The 22,059-nt window shown below is 45.0% G+C and overlaps 1 protein-coding gene across 1 annotated transcript in view; it reads right to left on the bottom strand.

The window, feature by feature from the left end:
* Positions 1-22,056, bottom strand: part of SLC25A17 (solute carrier family 25 member 17) — a 136,722-nt gene extending 114,666 nt beyond the window's left edge. Inside the window, exons 1-2 of the mRNA XM_069737078.1 lie at positions 21,900-22,056; positions 8,663-8,723 (exon numbers count right to left, since the gene is read on the bottom strand). Of these exons, the coding sequence (XP_069593179.1) occupies positions 8,663-8,723; positions 21,900-22,007 (169 nt within the window). The 5' untranslated portion in view covers positions 22,008-22,056. The remainder of the gene's footprint in view (positions 1-8,662; positions 8,724-21,899) is intronic.
* Positions 22,057-22,059: the final 3 nt, after the last annotated feature.

Below are 22,059 nucleotides of genomic sequence, written 5' to 3'. Positions count from 1 at the left end.
AGAAAAGCAGAATCCTCCCTCAACTGACCCCAATTTGTAAATTATACCTTTCTGGTTATTTACCTACAGGTGTAGTGATTTTGACTCCATTGGTGTTTTCCAGAAACAAGCAGTAATGGATGATGCAAAGTGAAAATGCAAAATATGCCATTGTAGTGGCCATACATTGTGCCCAGCTCATGCTTCTGGAGACATGCACCCCATAAAATAAGTGGGCTCTCCTCGCTACAGTAATGTTGAACATGTGTATGCTACCTGAAGTCTAGGTACACTGTGGGTCTCAGGATGAGGATGCATTTGGAGTTGGGAGCATAGATTTTGCTGGATTTCTTTTGGTGGGAGCCACGTCACTTTTCCAGAGCCTTTGTGCTACCAGTAGTGTGTACACCCCCAATATTTTCTGTTACAGGTGACGAACCTGAGTGGGGACAATTTTTTGTGGGTTGAGTAGAACTTTTTATTGGTGGCATTTTGGGGTCCAGAAAATTTTGGATCAGTTCACATTTATCCTGTGCTCTACGCCGAGCACTTACATCGGGTTTTCCATCTTAATATTAGGGTCATTCCATGTCAAGTGAACCAATGATTTTTACCACTATATTTTTAATTCTTTTGAGATTTTGCTATTTGGTAATGGTGTGTCAGATAATGCAAAATATGAAGAAGAAAAAATTTCTAGATTTTTCTTTTTATTTTTTATTGATTTTCAAAGTTCGGAAAAAGTGCGAATTTTGGTGTTGCCTGCCTTTACATTTCTCCCCATAACTCAGGCTAGAAAAAAGATAGAGAAACAAAATAAACACTATTCTACTCAGAATTGTACAGGCTTTCACCAGATCTGTCACAAATTTTAAAACGCATTTCAGAAAAAAACGTTTAATTTAAAAATTTCAAAAACTGCACATGTGCCTGCTATGCTCCTAGCCACATCTGTACCAAAATACAAAGCTGGGATCGTGATGGGATCATATTTATAAAAAAAAACTATTACAGTGTCAATTCGAAAATCTTGCATTCAGATCTGTTCAGCCTGTGGTCTAACAGTGTGGGGTCTATATTTACCAAATAATCCATGATTTTTAGATATTACTGTATTATTTTATTATGTTACAGCTTAGAAGCAGGAGAGGACAGAGGAGAAAGCTTTGTTAGGGCTGAGAATGACCAGTGGTAGACAGTAAAAATGCAGAGCAGATGACAGGCCAGCGGCTCCAGCCTCCACAGGCCATATTCACACCAAATCTTAATACCCAGGCAACTCCTCAAATGGAGGGAGAAAAATATTCTTATCATCCAGTTCATGTATTGTACAAACCAGGACTACGAAGAGGAGAGTTTGTGAAAACCTCGGTTACAGGAAGCAGAACCCATCACAGGGACTCAGCAATACCGCACTGTCATCCCATGTAGTGAAACAGAAATAAAAACAAGGGTTTTTCATTCAGCAAAGAGAGTGACGTCCATGACTTGGTAGAAGGAGGCACAAGATCGGCAATGGATGACATAACTGGTGATGTGACCTGTGAATATGATAGGCGCTGGTGGCGGCTATTGGACTCTCCAAAGATTGTGAAAATGAAGACGTAGAAGTGACTTTTCTGCAGCTTCTGGTCCAGCGCCGTCCTTTGTGTATCCAAGAAAACCAGACATTGTAAAAGTGAACAAAAATCAGATATAACTCAGGTGGAGCCGAGCACCATGACAGGCTGTACATACTCGGACACAAAAGGAAATGGCCATTGCTAGTGAGCCCTTATGGACAAGACTACATTTCACCCACTAGAAGGGACACATTGATGATAAGGCCAGTGTAAAAACCTACTATTAATTGTTTGATTAGTTCATATTTTATAAAACGAGGATTTAACTACTGTACTATTCTTCTTAAACACTTCATAAATGACATGTTTATTGATATAATAGAAAAAAATTGTTACATGTATAAATGGGTGGTAAAAATATTGGTTCTTTTAATCTTGTTTTTAAAATATAATTAGGATGAGACTGTATTTAGAAAACCACACTTGAGGATGTGATCACCTTTTTTCTTTTGGCTTGTTCAATGAATTCAGGTTGAAAATGCTGAGCAAGTTGTGTTATGATGATTAAAATGTATTTATTCTGGCACTTCGGTATTTGTTTTTTTGTGTTACTTTATTGTTACATATAAATGTTGAATGCAATAAGTTGAAAAGAAAAAGGGAAGAAACTCACACAAACATAAAATCAGATGATGCAAGGCTTAAAAAACAAAATACAAATTTGACAGGTCCCAAGTAGAATCCCTGTACAAATATAAACAAGAACACAAGTAACACACATGCATGTTTTCACAATTTTAAAACATACTTTTTTTCACAATTGCGCATCAAAATTTTCAATTTGATTTCTCCAAAACAAAATATCAAGAAACATAGTCTTGTGACATATCAAATGAAAGCCGGTACCGTTCTGAGAAAAATGATGTCTCTCCCACCTCTATATCTTAATTCTAGCCCGAGATATGATAAAAAATGTAAAGCCATACCAGGCCAAAATCCGCACTTTTTCAAAACGTTAAAAATCTGTAAAAAATTAACTGATGAAGAAAAAAATTCTAAACTTTTAATTTGTAATTAACTAAAGTTGTACTTCATAAAAACAAAAAATAAAAAAAAATCTAAAGACGTCAGGTAAAAAAAAATTTTCATATTTGGATCACTTGATATGTTTCCGCCCTATAAATACTTGATTCGGATTAAATCTATTCACGGTCTGATTTTTTTCGTGGAGCCATATATTGCATACTCAGATTAAAATCACAAATGTCGGGGCGTGGCTTCGGTGCTGATGAAGAAGCACACGTGAAGAGGGAGCTCCAGGGGAAAAATCCCAATAAAGCGACTTCCACCGCACTCAAAGGAGACCCCTTGCCACAAAAAAACCCTTTTATTGTTTACTGAAGCAAGTGGGATCCCCCCCAGCCAGGATTTTGAGAAACTTTTGCAGTATTTCAGGCTCCAAAGCTGCACCAGCCTGACTGAACCCTGAGGCCCTCTGACTGGAAAATCCCTCCGCACAGTGTACAAGAGGATCCCTCCTCTCTGCCTTCCATTCTATGGGACTAAGCCAGGAATAGGATCCCCTTCAGAGAAGCCCTCTCAACAAGCCGAGGACCCTCTTGCTGTCCGCTACAAGCAGGGAGCCGCAGACTGCAGAACCGCAGCATAGGACTCCTTTCTCCCCTCAGGTGCACAGCACCGCCGGAGATCCGCCCTCGGCGGCTGCCAGACACAGACGGCGAGAGCGGAGCTGCAGCGGCACCTTCAAGCTTCCAGGAAGTCCCCACAGCTACAAGCCGAGGACCCACTGGCCGACCGTCCCAGGTAAGAAGACCCGGACTACGGACCCAAGCAGCAAGCACAAGAGCGCCAGCTTCAGACGGAGAACCGAGGTCCCTCCCCCCTCCTTCCAGGACCGCAGCGCCGAGACTACATCACCTCCACCAACGCCGGTCAGGCATGGGCAGCGTGCGCCGCCGCCGCTCAAGAGGTGAGGAAATCTCCCCCGGAACGCAACGCCATTGATCTCCACTGAGGACAGACACCCAGCGGCTGACAGCGGCGCGTCTCATCTGGAAGTGCCCACCGCGCCACCTCACCGCAGCTCCCCAGACGCCAGTGCCAAAAATCGCCCGACCCTGGATCTTCACAAAGCAGTTCCGACCCTCACAAATCACAAAAAAGGTCAGTTTATCGCCGGTTTGAGCCCTGTCTTTAACCCTGGGACAACAAGGAGGCCATGTGACAAAAAGTAGTCCCCCCCAAAAAAAATCTCTGCCTGCGCCGCAGAAATAGCATAAAAAAGGGGTCTATCTCTGCACTAACCTCCCCACATATTGCCCTTGCAATAGTCACTCAGGAATAAGGGGCTTTAATTCCAGCTACAAAACTTTCCCAAACGCCCATAGTAATCTCCTATAAGAAGTAGATCAGGCCAAAAAAAATATATAGCAAACAAGTGCAATATATGGATTTGCGAAGGTGTGAAACTTGTAAAATGGCTCATTTGGGGGGCTTTTCTGCTGTTCTGGCACTTTACAGGCTCTGCAAATGGTGCCCACAAATTACTGCAGCAAAATGTACTCCAAAAACCTAATAGCACGTCTTCCTTTTAAGCCTTGCTGTGTTCTTAAACAGTAGTTTCCCAGGACAAATGTGATATTATTGTGTTTGGAAAAAACTGTGTAACAATTTGTAGTCAGGTCCATTTTCATCTACAGTGGGGCAAAAAAGTATTTAGTCAGTCAGCAATAGTGCAAGTTCCACCACTTAAAAAGATGAGAGGCGTCTGTAATTTACATCATAGGTAGACCTCAACTATGGGAGACAAACTGAGAATAAGAAATCCAGAAAATCACACTGTCTGTTTTTTTAACATTTTATTTGCATATTATGGTGGAAAATAAGTATTTGGTCAGAAACAAAATTTCATCTCAATACTTTGTAATATATCCTTTGTTGGCAATGACAGAGGTCAAACGTTTTCTGTAAGTCTTCACAAGGTTGCCACACACTGTTGTTGGTATGTTGGCCCATTCCTCCATGCAGATCTCCTCTAGAGCAGTGATGTTTTTGGCTTTTCGCTTGGCAACACGGACTTTCAACTCCCTCCAAAGGTTTTCTATAGGGTTGAGATCTGGAGACTGGCTAGGCCACTCCAGGACCTTGAAATGCTTCTTACGAAGCCACTCCTTCGTTGCCCTGGCGGTGTGCTTTGGATCATTGTCATGTTGAAAGACCCAGCCACGTTTCATCTTCAATGCCCTTGCTGATGGAAGGAGGTTTGCACTCAAAATCTCACGATACATGGCCCCATTCATTCTTTCATGTACCCGGATCAGTCGTACTGGCCCCTTTGCAGAGAAACAGCCCCAAAGCATGATGTTTCCACCACCATGCTTTACAGTAGGTATGGTGTTTGATGGATGCAACTCAGTATTCTTTTTCCTCCAAACACGACAAGTTGTGTTTCTACCAAACAGTTCCAGTTTGGTTTCATCAGACCATAGGACATTCTCCCAAAACTCCTCTGGATCATCCAAATGCTCGCTAACAAACTTCAGACGGGCCCGGACATGTACTGGCTTAAGCAGTGGGACACGTCTGGCACTGCAGGATCTGAGTCCATGGTGGCGTAGTGTGTTACTTATGGTAGGCCTTGTTACATTGGTCCCAGCTCTCTGCAGTTCATTCACTAGGTCCCCCCGCGTGGTTCTGGGATTTTTGCTCACCGTTCTTGTGATCATTCTGACCCCACGGGGTGGGATTTTGCGTGGAGCCCCAGATCGAGGGAGATTATCAGTGGTCTTGTATGTCTTCCATTTTCTAATTATTGCTCCCACTGTTGATTTCTTCACTCCAAGCTGGTTGGCTATTGCAGATTCAGTCTTCCCAGCCTGATGCAGGGCTACAATTTTGTTTCTGGTGTCCTTTGACAGCTCTTTGGTCTTCACCATAGTGGAGTTTGGAGTCAGACTGTTTGAGGGTGTGCACAGGTGTCTTTTTATACTGATAACAAGTTTAAACAGGTGCCATTACTACAGGTAATGAGTGGAGGAAAGAGGAGACTCTTAAAGAAGAAGTTACAGGTCTGTGAGAGCCAGAAATCTTGATTGTTTGTTTCTGTCCAAATACTTATTTTCCACCATAATATGCAAAAAAAATGATTAAAAAAACAGACGATGTGATTTTCTGGATTTTTTTTTCTCAGTTTGTCTCCCATAGTTGAGGTCTACCTATGATGTAAATTACAGACGCCTCTCATCTTTTTAAGTGGTGGAACTTGCACTATTGCTGACTGACTAAATACTTTTTTGCCCCACTGTATTACCCCATGTGAAATGAAAAATGTGCAGCTAATATAACATCTTAGCTGTAAAAAAAAATTTTTTTTAAATTTACCGTATATACTCGAGTATAAGCCGAGATTTTCAGCCCAAATTTTTGGGCTGAAAGTGCCCCTCTCGGCTTATACTCGAGTCAAGGTGGGTGGCAGGGTCGGCGGGTGAGGGGGTGAGGGTGCTGAGGCATACTTACCTGCTTCCAGCGATCCTGGCGCTCCCCCTGCCGTCCTACGGTCTTCGGTGCTGCAGTTCTTCCTCTATCAGCGGTCACGTGGGACCGCTCATTAGAGAAATGAATAAGCGGCTCCACCTCCCATAGGGGTGGAGCCGCCTATTCATTTCTCTAATCAGCGGTAACGGTGACCGCTGATAGAGGAAGAAGCTGCGGCACCGAAGACAGCTGTCCGGGAGAAGGAGCCGGACGCCAGGACCAGGTAAGTATCGCATATTCACCTGTCCACATTCCAGCCGCCGGGCGCCGCTCCATCTTCCCGGCGTCTCTGCGCTCTGACTGTTCAGGTCAGAGGGCGCGATGACGCATATAGTGTGCGCGGCACCCTCTGCCTGATCAGTCAGAGCAGAGAGACGCCGGGACCGGACGCCGGAACGAGACGCCGGGAGCTGCAAGCAAGAGAGGTGAGTATGTGTTTTTTTTTTTTTTTTTTACTGCAGCAGCAGCAGCGACAATGGCAGAGCTTTCTATGGGGCAATATGAACGGTGCAAGAGCACTATATGGGGCAGAGCTATAGGGCAATAATGAACGGTGCAAGAGCACTATATGGGGCATAGCTATAGGGCAATAATGAACGGTGCAGAGCACTATATGGGGCAGAGCTATAGGGCAATAATGAACGGTGCAAGAGCACTATATGGGGCACAGCTATAGGGCAATAATGAACGGTGCAGAGCACTATATGGGGCACAGCTATAGGGCAATAATGAACGGTGCAGAGCACTATATGGGGCAGAGCTATAGGGCAATAATGAACGGCGCAGAGCACTATATGGGACACAGCTATAGGGCAATAATGAACGGTGCAGAGCACTGTATGGGGCACAGCTATGGGACAATCATGAACGGTGCAGAGCACTATATGGCACAGCTATGGGGAAATAATGAACGGTGCAGAGTACTATATGGCACAGCTATGGAGAAATATGAACGGTACAGAGCACTATATGGCACAGCTATGGGGAAATAATGATCTATTTTTATTATTGAAATTCACCGGTAAATGCTGCATTTCCACCCTAGGCTTATACTCGAGTCAATAAGTTTTCCCAGTTTTTTTGTGGCAAAATTAGGGGGGTCGGCTTATACTCGGGTCGGCTTATACTTGAGTATATACGGTACATAGCTCAATTAAATAAAATTCTGTGAGGTACCTGTGGGTTCAACCACACCCAAAGATGACTACACCGCTCAACAAATTCAGAATTATGGTAAAAACTGCTTGATGAACTGGGCCCAGAGTGTTCATCTTGTGAACCCCAGTTCAGAGCCTCCCATCTAGACAAGTTAGTTCTCATGCTTCGCACTGACGAGGGCCAACAGCCCAAAACACCGTGTCTGCGAATTGAGATACTGATTTGGCTTTTATTCTAAGTCATATTGCACGACTCGCTAAAAGGTTGATTGTAACTTGTAGGATCGCTGCTTCCAACAGGTGGCGATATAGAGTTTAAAGGGAACCTGTCACCCCGTTTTTGAAAGATGAGATATAAATAGTGTGAAATAGGGGCAGAGCTGGGCTTTACATTAGTGTCCTTTTGGTGCCTTTATTCCCCCGGGATGCTGCTGAAATACCTTTGTGAAGTGTCCGTTTTGTCCTGTCAGTCAAGTTGGTCAGGTCGAATGGGCGTTGTAAAATAGCGGTTCCTCCCCCACCTCATGCGATTCCCTGCGAAGTTTAGTTCCGCCGTTGGCGTTATGTTTAGCGCTTGCGCAGTGAATTTGCCTCCGGCAATCTGTGGGCAAAGCATAATTGACATCATTGCGCATGCGCGGGCCTTCACTTTAGCCGGGGTGCCCCGGAAGTTGTCATATCGGCAAAGTGTTATTCTGGATGCCGTATCTCATCCCACACTGCGAGCGTAAGGCAGGCGAGCGATCTTGGCACAAAACTTACGCTCGCAGTGTGGGATGAGATACGGCATCCAGAATAACACTTTGCCGATATGACAACTTCCGGGGCACCCCGGCTAAAGTGAAGGCCCGCGCATGCGCAATGATGTCAATTATGCTTTGCCCACAGATTGCCGGAGGCAAATTCACTGCGCAAGCGCTAAACATAACGCCAACGGCGGAACTAAACTTCGCAGGGAATCGCATGAGGTGGGGGAGGAACCGCTATTTTACAACGCCCATTCGACCTGACCAACTTGACTGACAGGACAAAACGGACACTTCACAAAGGTATTTCAGCAGCATCCCGGGGGAATAAAGGCACCAAAAGGACACTAATGTAAAGCCCAGCTCTGCCCCTATTTCACACTATTTATATCTCATCTTTCAAAAACGGGGTGACAGGTTCCCTTTAAGTCCTCTTTTTCTCTGAAGAGGCAATTTGCACCTTGTGAAAGAAATACTACAGTATGTGACTTAGGAAAAAGGTGCAAACAATAAAATAGTACATAGTATATTTACAGAGATATCTGGGAAAAAAAGAGAGTCATATCAGCAATTTATAGGTCACATATGAAGCAGAGAAGAGTCAAGAAGACTAGACAAAACTCACGGAAAGTTTTACCATATTTATCACACTTCTATAGTTTACCTTGCAATCGGAGACGAGCAGTGTCTAATGGATAGAAAACAGTCATAGCAGTGACACCACCCTATGGAAAGAAACACAGAAAGTAAAAAGTCTGTGAACTGCTACACAAAAATACAGTATATATCTACTATATAATTGTCTAAGGGTCACTTCCGTCTTTCTGTCTGTCTTTCTGTCTGTCACGGATATTCATTGGTCACGGCCTCTGTCTGTCATGGAGTCCAAGTCGCTGATTAGTCTCGCCAGCTGCCTGTCATGGCTGCCGCGACCAATCAGCGACGGCCACAGTCCGATTAGTCCCTCCCTACTCCCCTGCAGTCAGTCCCCGACGCCCGCTCCATACTCCCCGCACTCAGTGCCCGTTCCCTCCTCTCCAGTCACCGCTCACACAGGGTTAATGACAGCGGTAACGGACCGCGTTATGCCGCGAGTAACTCACTCCATTACCGCCGCTATTAACCCTGTGTGACCACATTTTTACTATTGATGCTGCCTATGCAGCATCAGTAGTAAAAAGATCTAATGTTAAAAATAATAAAAAAAACAAAAAACCTGCTATTCTCACCTTCCGTAGTCCGACAATGCGCTCGCGCCTGCCGTCAGCTTCCGCGTTCCCAGAGATGCATTGCGAAATTACCCAGAAGACTTAGCGGTCTCGCGAGACCGCTAAGTGATCTGGGTAATTTTGCAATGCATCCTGGGAACGAAAGATGGCGGCAGCCACGCGCTTATCGCCAGAGGTGCACTGGATCTACGCTGGATCCCGGTGGGTGAGTATATAACCATTTATTGTTTTAATTATTTTATTTAACAATGATATGGTGCCCACACTGCTAAATCCTACGTGGGCTCTAATAGATACTGCGTGGCTGCTATATACTACCTGGCCAGTGTTAGATACTATGTGGGCTGTGTTCTATACTGCATCTGCTGCGTTATATACTACATGGCTGCTATATACTACGTGGGCAGTGTTATATACTACGTGGCTGTGTTCTTTACTTCGTGCTAAATACTACTTGGCCACTGTTAGATACTATGTGGGCTGTGCTATATATTACGTGGGCTGTGTTACATACTACGTGGGCTGTGTTATATACTACGTGGGCTGTGTTATATACTGCGTGGCTGCTATATACTGTGTGGGCTGTTATATACTACGTGGGCTGTGTTATTTACTGTGTGGCCTATATTAACGCATCGGGTATTCTACAATATGTATGTATGTATATAGCAGCCACATGGTATATACCACAGGCCACGTAGTACTCCTATATACGACGTGGCCTGTACTATATACTATATGGCGGCTATATACATGCATACATATTCTAGAATACCTGACGCGTCAGAATCGGGCCACTATATATATATATATATATATATATATATATATATATATATATATATATATATATATATATATATATATATCCATACACACATACATATATACACACACACACACAGTGCAGACCAAAAGTTTGGACACACCTTCTCATTTCAAGATTTTTTCTGTATTCTGTATTTTCATAACTATGAAAATTGTACATTCACACTGAAGGCATCAAAACTATGAATTAGCACATGTGGAATTATATACGGTACTTAACAAAAAAGTGTGAAACAACTGAAATTATGTCTTATATTCTAGGTTCTTCAAAGTAGCCACCTTTTGCTTTGATGACTGATTTGCACACTCTTGGCATTCTCTTGATGAGCTTCAAGATGTAGTCACCGGGAATTGTCTTCCAACAATCTTGAAGGAGTTCCCAGAGATGCTTAGCACTTGTTGGCCCTTTTGCCTTCACTCTGCGGTCCAGCTCACCCCAAACTATCTCGATTGGGTTCAGGTCTGGTGACTGGAGGCCAGGTCATCTGGCTTAACACCCCATCACTCTCCTTCTTGGTCAAATAGCCCTTACACAACCTGGAGGTGTGTTTGGGGTCATTGTCCTGTTGAAAAATAAATGATGGTCCAACTAAACGCAAACCGGTTGGAATAGCATGCCGCTGCAAGATGCTGTCGTAGCCATGCTGGTTCAGTATGCCTTCAAGTTTGAATAAATCCCCAACAATGTCACCAGCAAAGCACCCCCCACACCATCACACCTCCTCCTCCATGCTTCACGGTGGGAACCAGGCATGTAGAGTCCATCCGATCACATTTTCTGCGTTGCACAAAGACACGGTGGCTGGAGCAAAAGATCTCAAATTTGGACTCATCAGACCAAAGCACAGATTTCCACTGGACTAATGTCCATTCCTTGTGTTCTTTAGCCCAAACAAGTCTCTTCTGCTTGTTGCCTGTCCTTAGCAGTGGTTTCCTAGCAGCTATTTTACCATGAAGGCCTGCTGCACAAAGTCTCCTCTTAACAGTTGTTTGTAGAGATGTGTCTGCTGCTAGAACTCTGTGTGGCATTGACCTGGCCTCTAATCTGATCTACCCTGCGATTTCTGAGGCTGGTGACTCGAATAAACTTATCCTCAGAAGCAGAGGTGACTCTTGGTCTTCCTTTCCTGGGGCGGTCCTCATGTGAGCCAGTTTATTTGTAGCGCTTGATGGTTTTGCCACTGCACTTGGGGACACTTTCAAAGTTTTCCCAATTTTTCAGACTGACTGACCTTCATTTCTTAAAAGTAATGATGCTAACTCGTTTTTCTTTACTTAGCTGATTTTTTTTCTTGCCATAATACAAATTCTAACAGTCTATTCAGTAGGACTATCAGCTGTGTATCCACCAGACTTCTGCACAACACAACTGATGGTTCCAACCCCATTTATAAGGCAAGAAATCCCACTTATTAAACCTGACAGGGCACAACTGTGAAGTGAAAACCATTCCGGGTGACTACCTTTTGAAGCTCATCAAGAGAATGCCAAGAGTGTGCAAAGGAGTCATCAAAGCAAAATTCATAGTTCATAATTCATAGTTTTGATGCCTTCAGTGTGAATGTACAATTTTCATAATCATGAAAACACAGAAAAATCTTTAAATGAGAAGGTGTGTCCAAAATTTTGGTCTGTACACACACATATTATATATATATATATATATATATATATATATATATATATATATATATATATATATATATATACACATATATATATCCTTGCAAAAATATTCGGCTCCCTGGAACTTTTCAACTTTTTCCCACATATTGTGCTTCAAACATACAGATACAAAATGTAAATTTATGGTGAAGAATCAACAACAAGTGCAACAACTGTGAAGTTGAACCAAATTTATTGGTTATTTTTTTTTTTTTTAATTCAAAAACTGAAATGTGGGGCGTGCAATATTATTTGGCCCCTTTACTTTCAGTGCAGCAAACTCACTCCAGAAGTTCATTGTGGATCTCTGAATGATCCAATGTTGTCCTAAATGTCTAATGACGATAAATATAATCCACCTGTGTGTAATCAAGTCTCCGTATAAATGCACCTGCTCTGTGATAGTCTCAGGGTTCTGTTTGCAGCACAGAGAGCATCATGAAGACCAAGGATCACAACAGACAGGTCCGTCATACTGTTGTGGAGAAGTTTAAAGCCGGATTTGGAAACAAAATGATTTCCAAAACTTTAAACATCCCAAGGAGCACTGTGCAAGCGATCATATTGAAATGGAAGGAGTATCATAGCAAATCTACCAAGACCCGGCCGTCCCTCTAAACTTTCATCTCAAATAAGGAGAAGAACTGATCAGAGATGCAGCTAAGAGGCCAATGATCACTATGGATGAACTGCAGAGATCTACAGCTGAGGTGGGACAGTCTGTCCATAGGACAACAATCAGTCGTACACTGCACAAATCTGGCATTTATGGAAGTGTGGCAAGAAGAAAGCCATTTCTCAATGATATCCATAAAAAGTGTCGTTTAAAGTTTGCAACAAACCATCTGGGAGACACAGCTAACATGTGGAAGAAAGTGCTCTGGTCAGATGAAACCAGAATTGAACTTTTTGGCAACAATGCCAAAAGATATGTTTGGCGTAAAGGCAACACAGCTCATCACCCTGAACACACCATCCCCACTGTCATACATGGTGGTGGCAGCATCATGGTTTGGGCCTGCTTTTCTTCAGCAGGGACAGGTAAGATGGTTAAAATTGATGGGAAGATGGATGGAGCCAAATACAGAACCATTCTTGAAGAAAACCTTTTGGAGTTTGCAAAAGACCTGAGACTGGGATGGAGATTTGTCTTTCAACAAGACAATGATCCCAAACATCAAGCAAAATCTAAAATTAAATGGTTCACAAATAAACGTATCCAGGTGTTAGAATGGCCAATCTATGGAAAGAGCTGAAAACTGCTGTTCGGCAGTATGATGATAAAGCATTGTTTTTTTGCCTTATTTTTTATTTATTTTTTTAATAGTGTTCACTAAAAAGGTTAATTAGTTCAACAGTTTCATAGGTCGCGTCATTGCGGACGCGGTGATACCAAATATGTATACTTTATTATTTTTCAAATGTTTACTTAGAGATACAATATCTTGATTTTTTTTATTTTTTTTTAAATTTTACAATTATTATTATTATTTTTTTTTTTTTACTTTTTTCTAACTTTTTTACTTTGTCCCACTATGGAACAATCATTTTTTGCAGGCTGACCGCTTCTACAGAATGCAGATGAAGCAGCATCTGCATGCTCTGGAAGCTGTCAGCGCTGCACTGACAGACAAACTTGCTCACCGTGCACTTGGCATGGTCAGCAAGTTTTCTAGGTCTGGTGACCTAGATGTCATCATGACAACATCCCGTCACCATGGCAAAGTTCAGGACCCCGCATCATGCCACGGGGTCTCTGATCCAAAGGCAGAGGGGCCGTTTACTTTTCAATTGTATTTGTGAGATGGCGCTCACTAGCGGATTGGGGAACACTCGCTTGGCAGCGATATAAATGCACACGGGTACGGTTTTTAACACACAGCCAGACCGTAGTTTCTTCAATAAGTTCAACTGGGTTTTATTACTCCCTAAACTCCAGTAGCACAAAACACAAAGTAACATTGTGCATATCATGGCTCTGCTCCATCAGGTCTGTGACCATACACACTTGGTAGAGTCCAATATTCAGGCTCGCTCTGGAGCCAAACACACACAGTCTGGATTACCTGCTTCTCAGCGTTGCAGGATTCACAGCATTAGTTTACACATAGTCACGCCTGCATCTCTCCAGTCACCGGGTGACTGCACAGTTCAGTAACTGTCCTTTATCAGAGCACATAGTTCTTACCCCATACCCGGGGTTACCTCTCAGGAGCTCCTGCTCCACAGGCTGACTCCTCTTCAGTCCAAGGTCCTCAATACAGGTGCCCTGTTCTGGAGCTATTCAGGACGCCCGTCCCCGGCTGGGACCATCCATCACCCAGGCCACCAGTACCAGAGTCCACCACATGCTCTTCAGGGAGACAGCACTCCCAACACATAGGCTTCCAGGACCTTACTCAGAGACCATGTGACCAGACCTCAGTCACATTATATGGTTGTAACCACTTCCCTAGATGGGAGTGTATGTGGCTAGTTCGACCCGCCCATCTCTCATAGCTAGCCCTGCCAGCCTCCCTTCACAATTTATACAAACACAATTACCTGCGGGAATAAAGGTCCCAGAACAACCTTACTTCAGGCTGGCAATTCACAATAATGCCATACTTTGACTCATCACCACAGCTATGCCTGCGATTTCTATGCATTCCTATAGCTTCAATACGCCTCCATGCGTATTCTGGGAAGAGCAAGCATCTACATGTAACAGGGGTCACTGCATCACATTTCTTCCACCCCCCCACCCCCGTTCAAACTTGTGGGGTTGAACATTTGTCATAAACCAGGGGTCTCGAGACCGGGTACCCAAGTTAACTTGCCCAACCAGTCGAGAGGACCCTCTCAGTCGGGTTTGAGCATCCCCCATCATCATACCCTTGTTAGGGTTTTCACCCCCCCAGCGGTCAACATGTAGGCCTTGGGCTTTGGCCCTTAAGTCACAGTTCGTCTGCGTCACCAGACCTTTAGTCCCCACCTTTTTCCAGTACGCCCCTTTACCTGACCTTTCTTTTCATGGCCGCCACCCACGGTTGGTGAGGTCCTGAGACCCACTTACAGTTGAGCCTGCTGTCTTGTCTGGGTCTGAATCTGAGTCTGGCCTGTCTAACACTTGACATGGGCTACAGTCCAGGTCCATCAGCCTCGTACTGGGACTAGAACTGTCACTTGCAGATTCCTGGCCTCCTAGTTTTCCTGAGTATCTTCGGCTGTCAGCCATTCCAATATTTGGAGGGCTCCTTCTGTTCCCTTTTCCTTGGGTTGAAGGCGGCCGCCATCTTCCATCAACTTGGCAAAGCAGTCCTGTAAGGCGTAGTCTTTCAAGCCTTAACTGCTCCATCTCTCTTAGATATGCCACACGATATTTCAGCAGAGTCTGCACATTTCCAAGACTCTCCTCTGTTCCCACAATGAAGAAGGGAACCATACCCTTTTCCCGGGGTAACTGGTCTTGGTGGACACCAGGTATTCTCAACCTCACCACTCCAGACTTATCCACCATCTCTTGCATGGCTTGACCATTCCAATGACTTTCTTCACCATAGAAACGAGTACCTGTACTACACCTTCCTGAAGACTCTGAGCTTTTCTCACATACTCCAGCCGCCTAGCAGCGTCTTCATTCCTCAATTGGGCCCTCCACTTTGTACGCACATACCTCAAGTGCATGTCACTCAGGGTAGCTACTCTCTTCGGGGTGACATCAGTTGTGGACAGTATCACTAACTGATTAGTTTATGGGATCCAGTTCACCTTACACACCCCCACAGCCTTCTTGAACCCTTCATGCATAGACTCCCTGGCACATGCCTCTCTCAGGTCTTCAGGTACGTCTATCAAGCACTTAAACAAGAAAGTCTCCTTCTCTTCTGCTGTCACAAGCTCACTATTTTGTTCAGTTTTCAGAGCCAACTTCCTCTGAATGTCACCAGCTTTCACATGTTTGGCCAGGACAGACACCTGTTGCTTCATCTTCTTCAAGGCTGTTAAATTCATCGACTGGCTTTCTGCCAGGTGACCTCTGAGCTCCGCCACCTCTTTCTCTAAGGCACTCACACGACACTCAGCAGCAGTAACTGTCCTTTATCAGAGCACATAGTTCTTTCCCCATACCCGGGGTTACCTCTCAGGAGCTCCTGCTCCACAGGCTGACTCCTCTTCAGTCCAAGGTTTTCAACACAGGTGCCCAGTTCTGGAGCTATTCATGACGCCCGTCCCCGGCTGGGACCATCCAACGACCAGGCCACCAGTACCAGAGTCCCACCACGAGCTCTTTAGGGAGACAGCACTCCTAACACATAGGCTTCTAGGACCTTACTCAGAGACCATGTGTCCAGACCTCAGTCACATTATAAGGTTGTAACCACTCCCCTAGATGGGAGTGTGTGTGGCTAGTTTGACCCGCCCATCTCATCTCTCATAACTAGCCCTGCCAGCGTCCCTTCACAATTTATACAAATGACACAATTACTTGCGGGACTACAGGTCCCAGAACAACCTTACTTCAGGCTGCCAGTGCACATACCAGCCATTCACAATAATGCCAGACTTTGACTCATCACCACAGCTATGCCTGCGATTGCCATGCATTCATGTAGCCTCAATACGCCTCCATGCCTATTCTGGGAAGACCATGCAGCGCACCCTACCTGTAACAGGGGTCACTGCATCACATATTGTACAGATTATTTGTGAAATTCGAGTGTGTGGACTTTTTATATCCTTATATCCATGCTATATGTATAGATATACATATAATCACATACACAGACACATTGGCATGTGAAAGTTTGAGCACCCCAGGTCAAAATTACTATTATTGTTAACAGTTAAAGGGAATCTGTCACCTACTTTTTCGTATATAAGTTGCGGCCACCGCCATCAGGGGCTTATCTACAGCATTCTGTAATGATGTAGCTAAGCCCCCGATGTATCATAAAAGATGAGAACAACAAGTTATATTGTGCGTCACGGTTGGGGGCCTTCCATCTTCATGCGATGAACTCCTCTTTCTTGCTTCTGTCGCGGCTCCTGTGCAGCCGTACTGCTTTGCCCTTTTGAGGGCAGAGCAAAGTACTGCAGTGCGCAGGCGCCGGGAAAGGTCTGAGAAGCCCAGCGCCTGCACACTGCAGTACTTTACGCTGTGTGAAGTACCCACAATCAGTGATGGTTTGGGGAGCCATGTCATCTGCTGGTGTAGGTCTACTGTGTTTTATCAAGACCAAAGTCAGCGCAGCCGCCTACCAAGAAATTTTAGAGCAATTCATGCTTCCCTCTGCCGACAAGCTTTTTGGAGATGGAAATTAAATTCTCCAGCAGGACTTGGCACCTGTCCACACTTCCAAAAGTACCAATACCTGGTTTAAAAACAACAGTATCAATGTGCTTGATTGGCCAACAAACTAGCCTGACCATAACCCCATAGAGAATCTATGGGGTATTGTCAAGAGGAAGATGAGAGACACCAGACCCAACAATGCAGACGAGCTGAAGGCTGCTATCAAAGCAACCTGGGCTTCCATAACACCTCAGCAGAGCCACAGGCTGATCGCCTCCATGCCAGGCCGCATTGATGTAGTAATTGATGCAAAAGGAGCCCTGACCAAGTATTGAGTGCATTTACTGAACATACATTTCAGTAGGCCAACATCACGGATTTTAAAATAATTTTTTCAAGCTGGTGTTATAAAGTATTCTAATTTACTGAGACAGTGACTATTGGGTTTTCACAGTCTCTAAGCCATAATGGTCAGCATTAACAGAAATAAACACTTGAAATAGATCACTCTGTTTGTAATGACTGTATAATATATGAGTTTCACTTTTTGTATTGAAGAACTGAAATAAATTACCGTATATACTCGAGTATAAGCCGACCCGAGTATAAGCCGACCCCCCTAATTTTGCCACAAAAAACTGGGAAAACTTATTGACTCGAGTATAAGCCTAGGGTGGAAATGCAGCATTTACCGGTGAATTTCAAAAATAAAAATAGATCATTATTTCCCCATAGCTGTGCCATATAGTGCTCTGCACCGTTCATATTTCCCCATAGGTGTGAACCATATAGTGCTCTGCACCGTTCATTGTGCCCCCTAGCTGTGCCATATACGGTGCTCTGCACCGTTCATTGTGCCCCATAGATGTGCCATATACGGTGCTCTGCACCGTTCACTGTGCCCCATAGCTGTGCTGTGCCATATACGGTGCTCTGCACCGTTCACTGTGCCCCATAGCTGTGCTGTGCCATATACGGTGCTCTGCACCGTTCACTGTGCCCCATAGCTGTGCTGTGCCATATACGGTGCTCTGCACCGTTCACTGTGCCCCATAGCTGTGCTGTGCCATATACGGTGCTCTGCACCGTTCACTGTGCCCCATAGCTGTGCTGTGCCATATACGGTGCTCTGCACCGTTCACTGTGCCCCATAGATGTTCCACATAAATTTGTGCCGCCGCTGCCGCAATAAAGAAAAAAAAACACATACTCACCTCCCTTGATTGCAGCTCCCGGCGTCTCGTTCCGGCGCCTCCATCTTCCCGGCGTCTCTGCTCTGACTGATCAGGCAGAGGGCGCCGCGCACACTATATGCGTCATCGCGCCCTCTGCCTGAACAGTCAGAGAGCAGAGACGCCGGGAAGATGGAGGCGCCGGCCGGGAAGATGGATCGGCGCCCGGCGGCTGGAACGAGGACAGGTGAATATGCTATACTCACCTAGTCCTGGCGATCCTCGCGCTGTCCCCTCCTGTCTTCGGTGCCGCAGCTTCTTTCTCTATCAGCGGTCACCGGCACCGCTGATTAGAGAAATGAATAAGCGGCTCCGCCCCTATGGGAGGTGGAGCCGCTTATTCATTTCTGTAATGAGCGGTCCCACGTGACCGCTGAAGAGAGGAAGAAACTGCAGCGCCGAAGCCCGTGGGACGGCAGGGACAGCGCGAGGATCGCTGGGACTAGGTAAGTATGCCTCAGCGCCCTCACCCCCTCACCCGCCGACCCCACCGCTACCGTGACTCGAGTATAAGCCGAGGGGGGCACTTTCATCCCAAAAATTTGGGCTGAAAATCTCGGCTTATACTCGAGTATATACGGTAACTTTTTGATGATATTCTAATTTTGTGAGATGCACTTGTATGTTTTGCACCGTGGACAAAGGAACACCAAGATCTCTGGAGATGGACTTGTAACCTTGAGATTGTTGCTATTTTTCAACAATTTTGTTTCTCAAGTCATCAGACAGATCTCTTCTCTTTCTATTCTCCATGCTTAGTGCGGCACACACATTGCAAAGATGGAGTCAACTTATTCCCTTTTTATTTGGTTTCAGGTATGATTTTCATGTTGCTCACACCTGTTACTTGTCACAGGTAAGTTTGAATGAGCATCGCATGCTTGAAAGAAAGTGGTTTTCCCACAATTTTGGAAAGGTGCCAATAATTTTGTCCAGCTCATTTTAGGGGTTTTGTGTAAAATGGTGTCCAATTTGCCTTTTTGTCTATGCTTTTTTGTAATGTTACAATACACAAAAATTAAATAAATATGTGTATAAGAAATGTGTAATTGCAATAATTTTCTACGAAAATACTTAATTTTCTGGAACAATTTCAAGGGTGCCAACACTTTCGGCCATGAGTGTATGTAACAATATAATCTGCAGCAGAAGAGGAACGTGAACTAACAAGATATTCTGCAGCAGAGAAATAAAGGGGGAAATAAATTCACAGTGAGGTCAGTAGAAGAGTGAACTGACAGGATGACATGTAACAGCAGAATAGGAGTGCGATGATAAAGAAGATCTGTTGGAGCTAAAAAGATGAAAGACTTGACAGGAGGGTCTGTAGAAAAGGAGAGGGAGTGAACCAACAGAAGGATCTGTAGAAGATGTAGAAGATGAGGGGGGAGTGAACAGACAAGAGGATCTGTAGAAGAGGAGGGGGAGTGAACGGACAGGAGGATCTGTAGAAGAGGAGCGGGAGTGAACGGACAGGAGGATCTGTAGAAGAGGAGCGGGAGTAAATGGACAGGAGGATCTGTAGAAGAGGAGCGGGAGTAAATGGACAGGAGGATCTGTAGAAGAGGAGCGGGAGTAAATGGACAGGAGGATCTGTAGAAGAGGAGCGGGAGTGAACAGACAAGAGGATCTGTAGAAGAGGAGGAGGAGTGAACGGACAGGAGGATCTGTAGAAGAGAAGGTGTAGTGAACGGACAGGAGGATCTGTAGAAGAGAAGGTGTAGTGAACGGACAGGAGGATCTGTAGAGGAGGAGACGGAGTGAACGGACAGGAGGATCTGTAGAGGAGGAGACGGAGTGAACGGACAGGAGGATCTGTAGAAGAGGAGCGGGAGTAAATGAACAGGAGGATCTGTAGAGGAGGAGACTGTTATGATAGGCAATTCAGTACCACAATGGACATAGCGGTCAGAGCACATACAGTGATCTGACAATAACCCAAAATCATAGAACGAGCTCTGAGACGTGGGAACTCTGCAGACCGCAATCCCTAATCCTCTCCAAACAACACTAGAAGCAGCCGTGGATTGCGCCTAACTCTGCCTATGCAACTCGGCACAGCCTGAGAAACTAACTAGCCTGAAGATAGAAAAATAAGCCTACCTTGCCTCAGAGAAATACCCCAAAGGAAAAGGCAGCCCCCCACATATAATGACTGTGAGTAAGATGAAAAGACAAACGTAGGGATGAAATAGATTCAGCAAAGTGAGGCCCGACTTTCTTAACAGAGCGAGGATAGGAAAGATAACTTTGCGGTCTACACAAAACCCTAAAGAAAACCACGCAAAGGGGGCAAAAAGACCCTCCGTACCGAACTAACGGCACAGAGGTACACCCTTTGCGTCCCAGAGCTTCCAGCAAAATAATTAGACAAGCTGGACAGAAAAAATAGCAAACAAATAGCAAAGAAGAACTTAGCTATGCAGAGCAGCAGGCCACAGGAATGATCCAGGGAAAAACAAGTCCAACACTGGAACATTGACAGGAAGCCAGGATCAAAGCATTAGGTGGAGTTAAGTAGAGCAGTACCTAACGACCTCACCACATCACCTGAGGTAGGAAACTCAGAAGCCGCAATACCACTTTCCTCCACCAACAGAAGCTCACAGAGAGAATCAGCCGAAGTACCACTTGTGACCACAGGAGGGAGCTCTGCCACAGAATTCACAACAGGAGACGGAGTGAATTGACAGGAGGATCTGTAGAAGAGGAGCAGGGGTGAAGGGACAGGAGGATCTGTAGAAGAGGAGCAGGGGTGAAGGGACAGGAGGATCTGTAGAAGAGGAGCTTGAATGAAGGGACAGGAGGATCTGTAGAAGAGCAGCGGGAGTGAACGGACAGGAGGATCTGTAGAAGAGGAGCGGGAGAGAACAGACAGGAGGATCTGTAGAAGAGGAGCGGGAGAGAACAGACAGGAGGATCTGTAGAAGAGGAGCGGGAGAGAACAGACAGGAGGATCTGTAGAGGAGGAGCGGGAGTGAAGGGACAGGAGGATCTGTAGAAGAGGAGCGAAAGTGAACGGACAGGACAATCCCAGATCATGAGCTCGGGGCCATACTGCCGCTTAGGTAGCCAATGTTCCCAATAATGATCTGCTGTAGCCTCCATAGTTACACAACCTGTTCACACCTAGAATTCCTGCAGGACGAGACCATTGATATATAATGGAGAAAGTGACACTGGAATGACCCTACTGTATGAACGGCTCCGCCTGGCCTCTATTATGGCAGCAATTATTTTAATAACAATGAACAGGAATCGGAGGGAGCCTTTATTATCATCGGACTGAAGGATTATTCTTCTATTTCCCTGCAGTCAGCACAGCGTGGAGACTTTATTCACCAAAACCTTATTATGAAATAGTAGGACCTTAATATTACTTGAACACTAAAAAACCATAGACCTCTAAAAATTAACCTTTATTAAAAATAATTAAAAAAGAGGAATCAAATAATCTTTGTGGTTGTCATATAAAGGTGTAAAAAACTGAAAGAAAAAACGGAAGTATAATAACTAGGGCTAGTCTCTCCCTAGGTGAGCCCCAGATTCACCCTTCCTACCAGCGGAGGTTGGCACCCTACTTGTCTAGGTCTGAGCCTCATTGCGCCCTAGAAAATCTCAGTCACACATCACTTTGCCACTGCGAATAAAGGAAACCATTGACCGACTCACCACTGCTCCAGACACGGCATGCACTAAGTTGTCGTACGACAGAATGGAAGTCATGGCAGTCCTGACATCAGCCACTGTCGGGATACAGCTCTCCGGCTCTTCCTCCATACTATGGTCTCATCAGCCGCGGCCGCCGCATGACTTCCGGGTTCCAAGCCTC

Source organism: Ranitomeya imitator, chromosome 8 (assembly GCF_032444005.1).
Source record: "Ranitomeya imitator isolate aRanImi1 chromosome 8, aRanImi1.pri, whole genome shotgun sequence".
NCBI lineage: Eukaryota > Metazoa > Chordata > Amphibia > Anura > Dendrobatidae > Ranitomeya > Ranitomeya imitator.
This window is presented reverse-complemented; position numbering and strand designations above follow the sequence as displayed.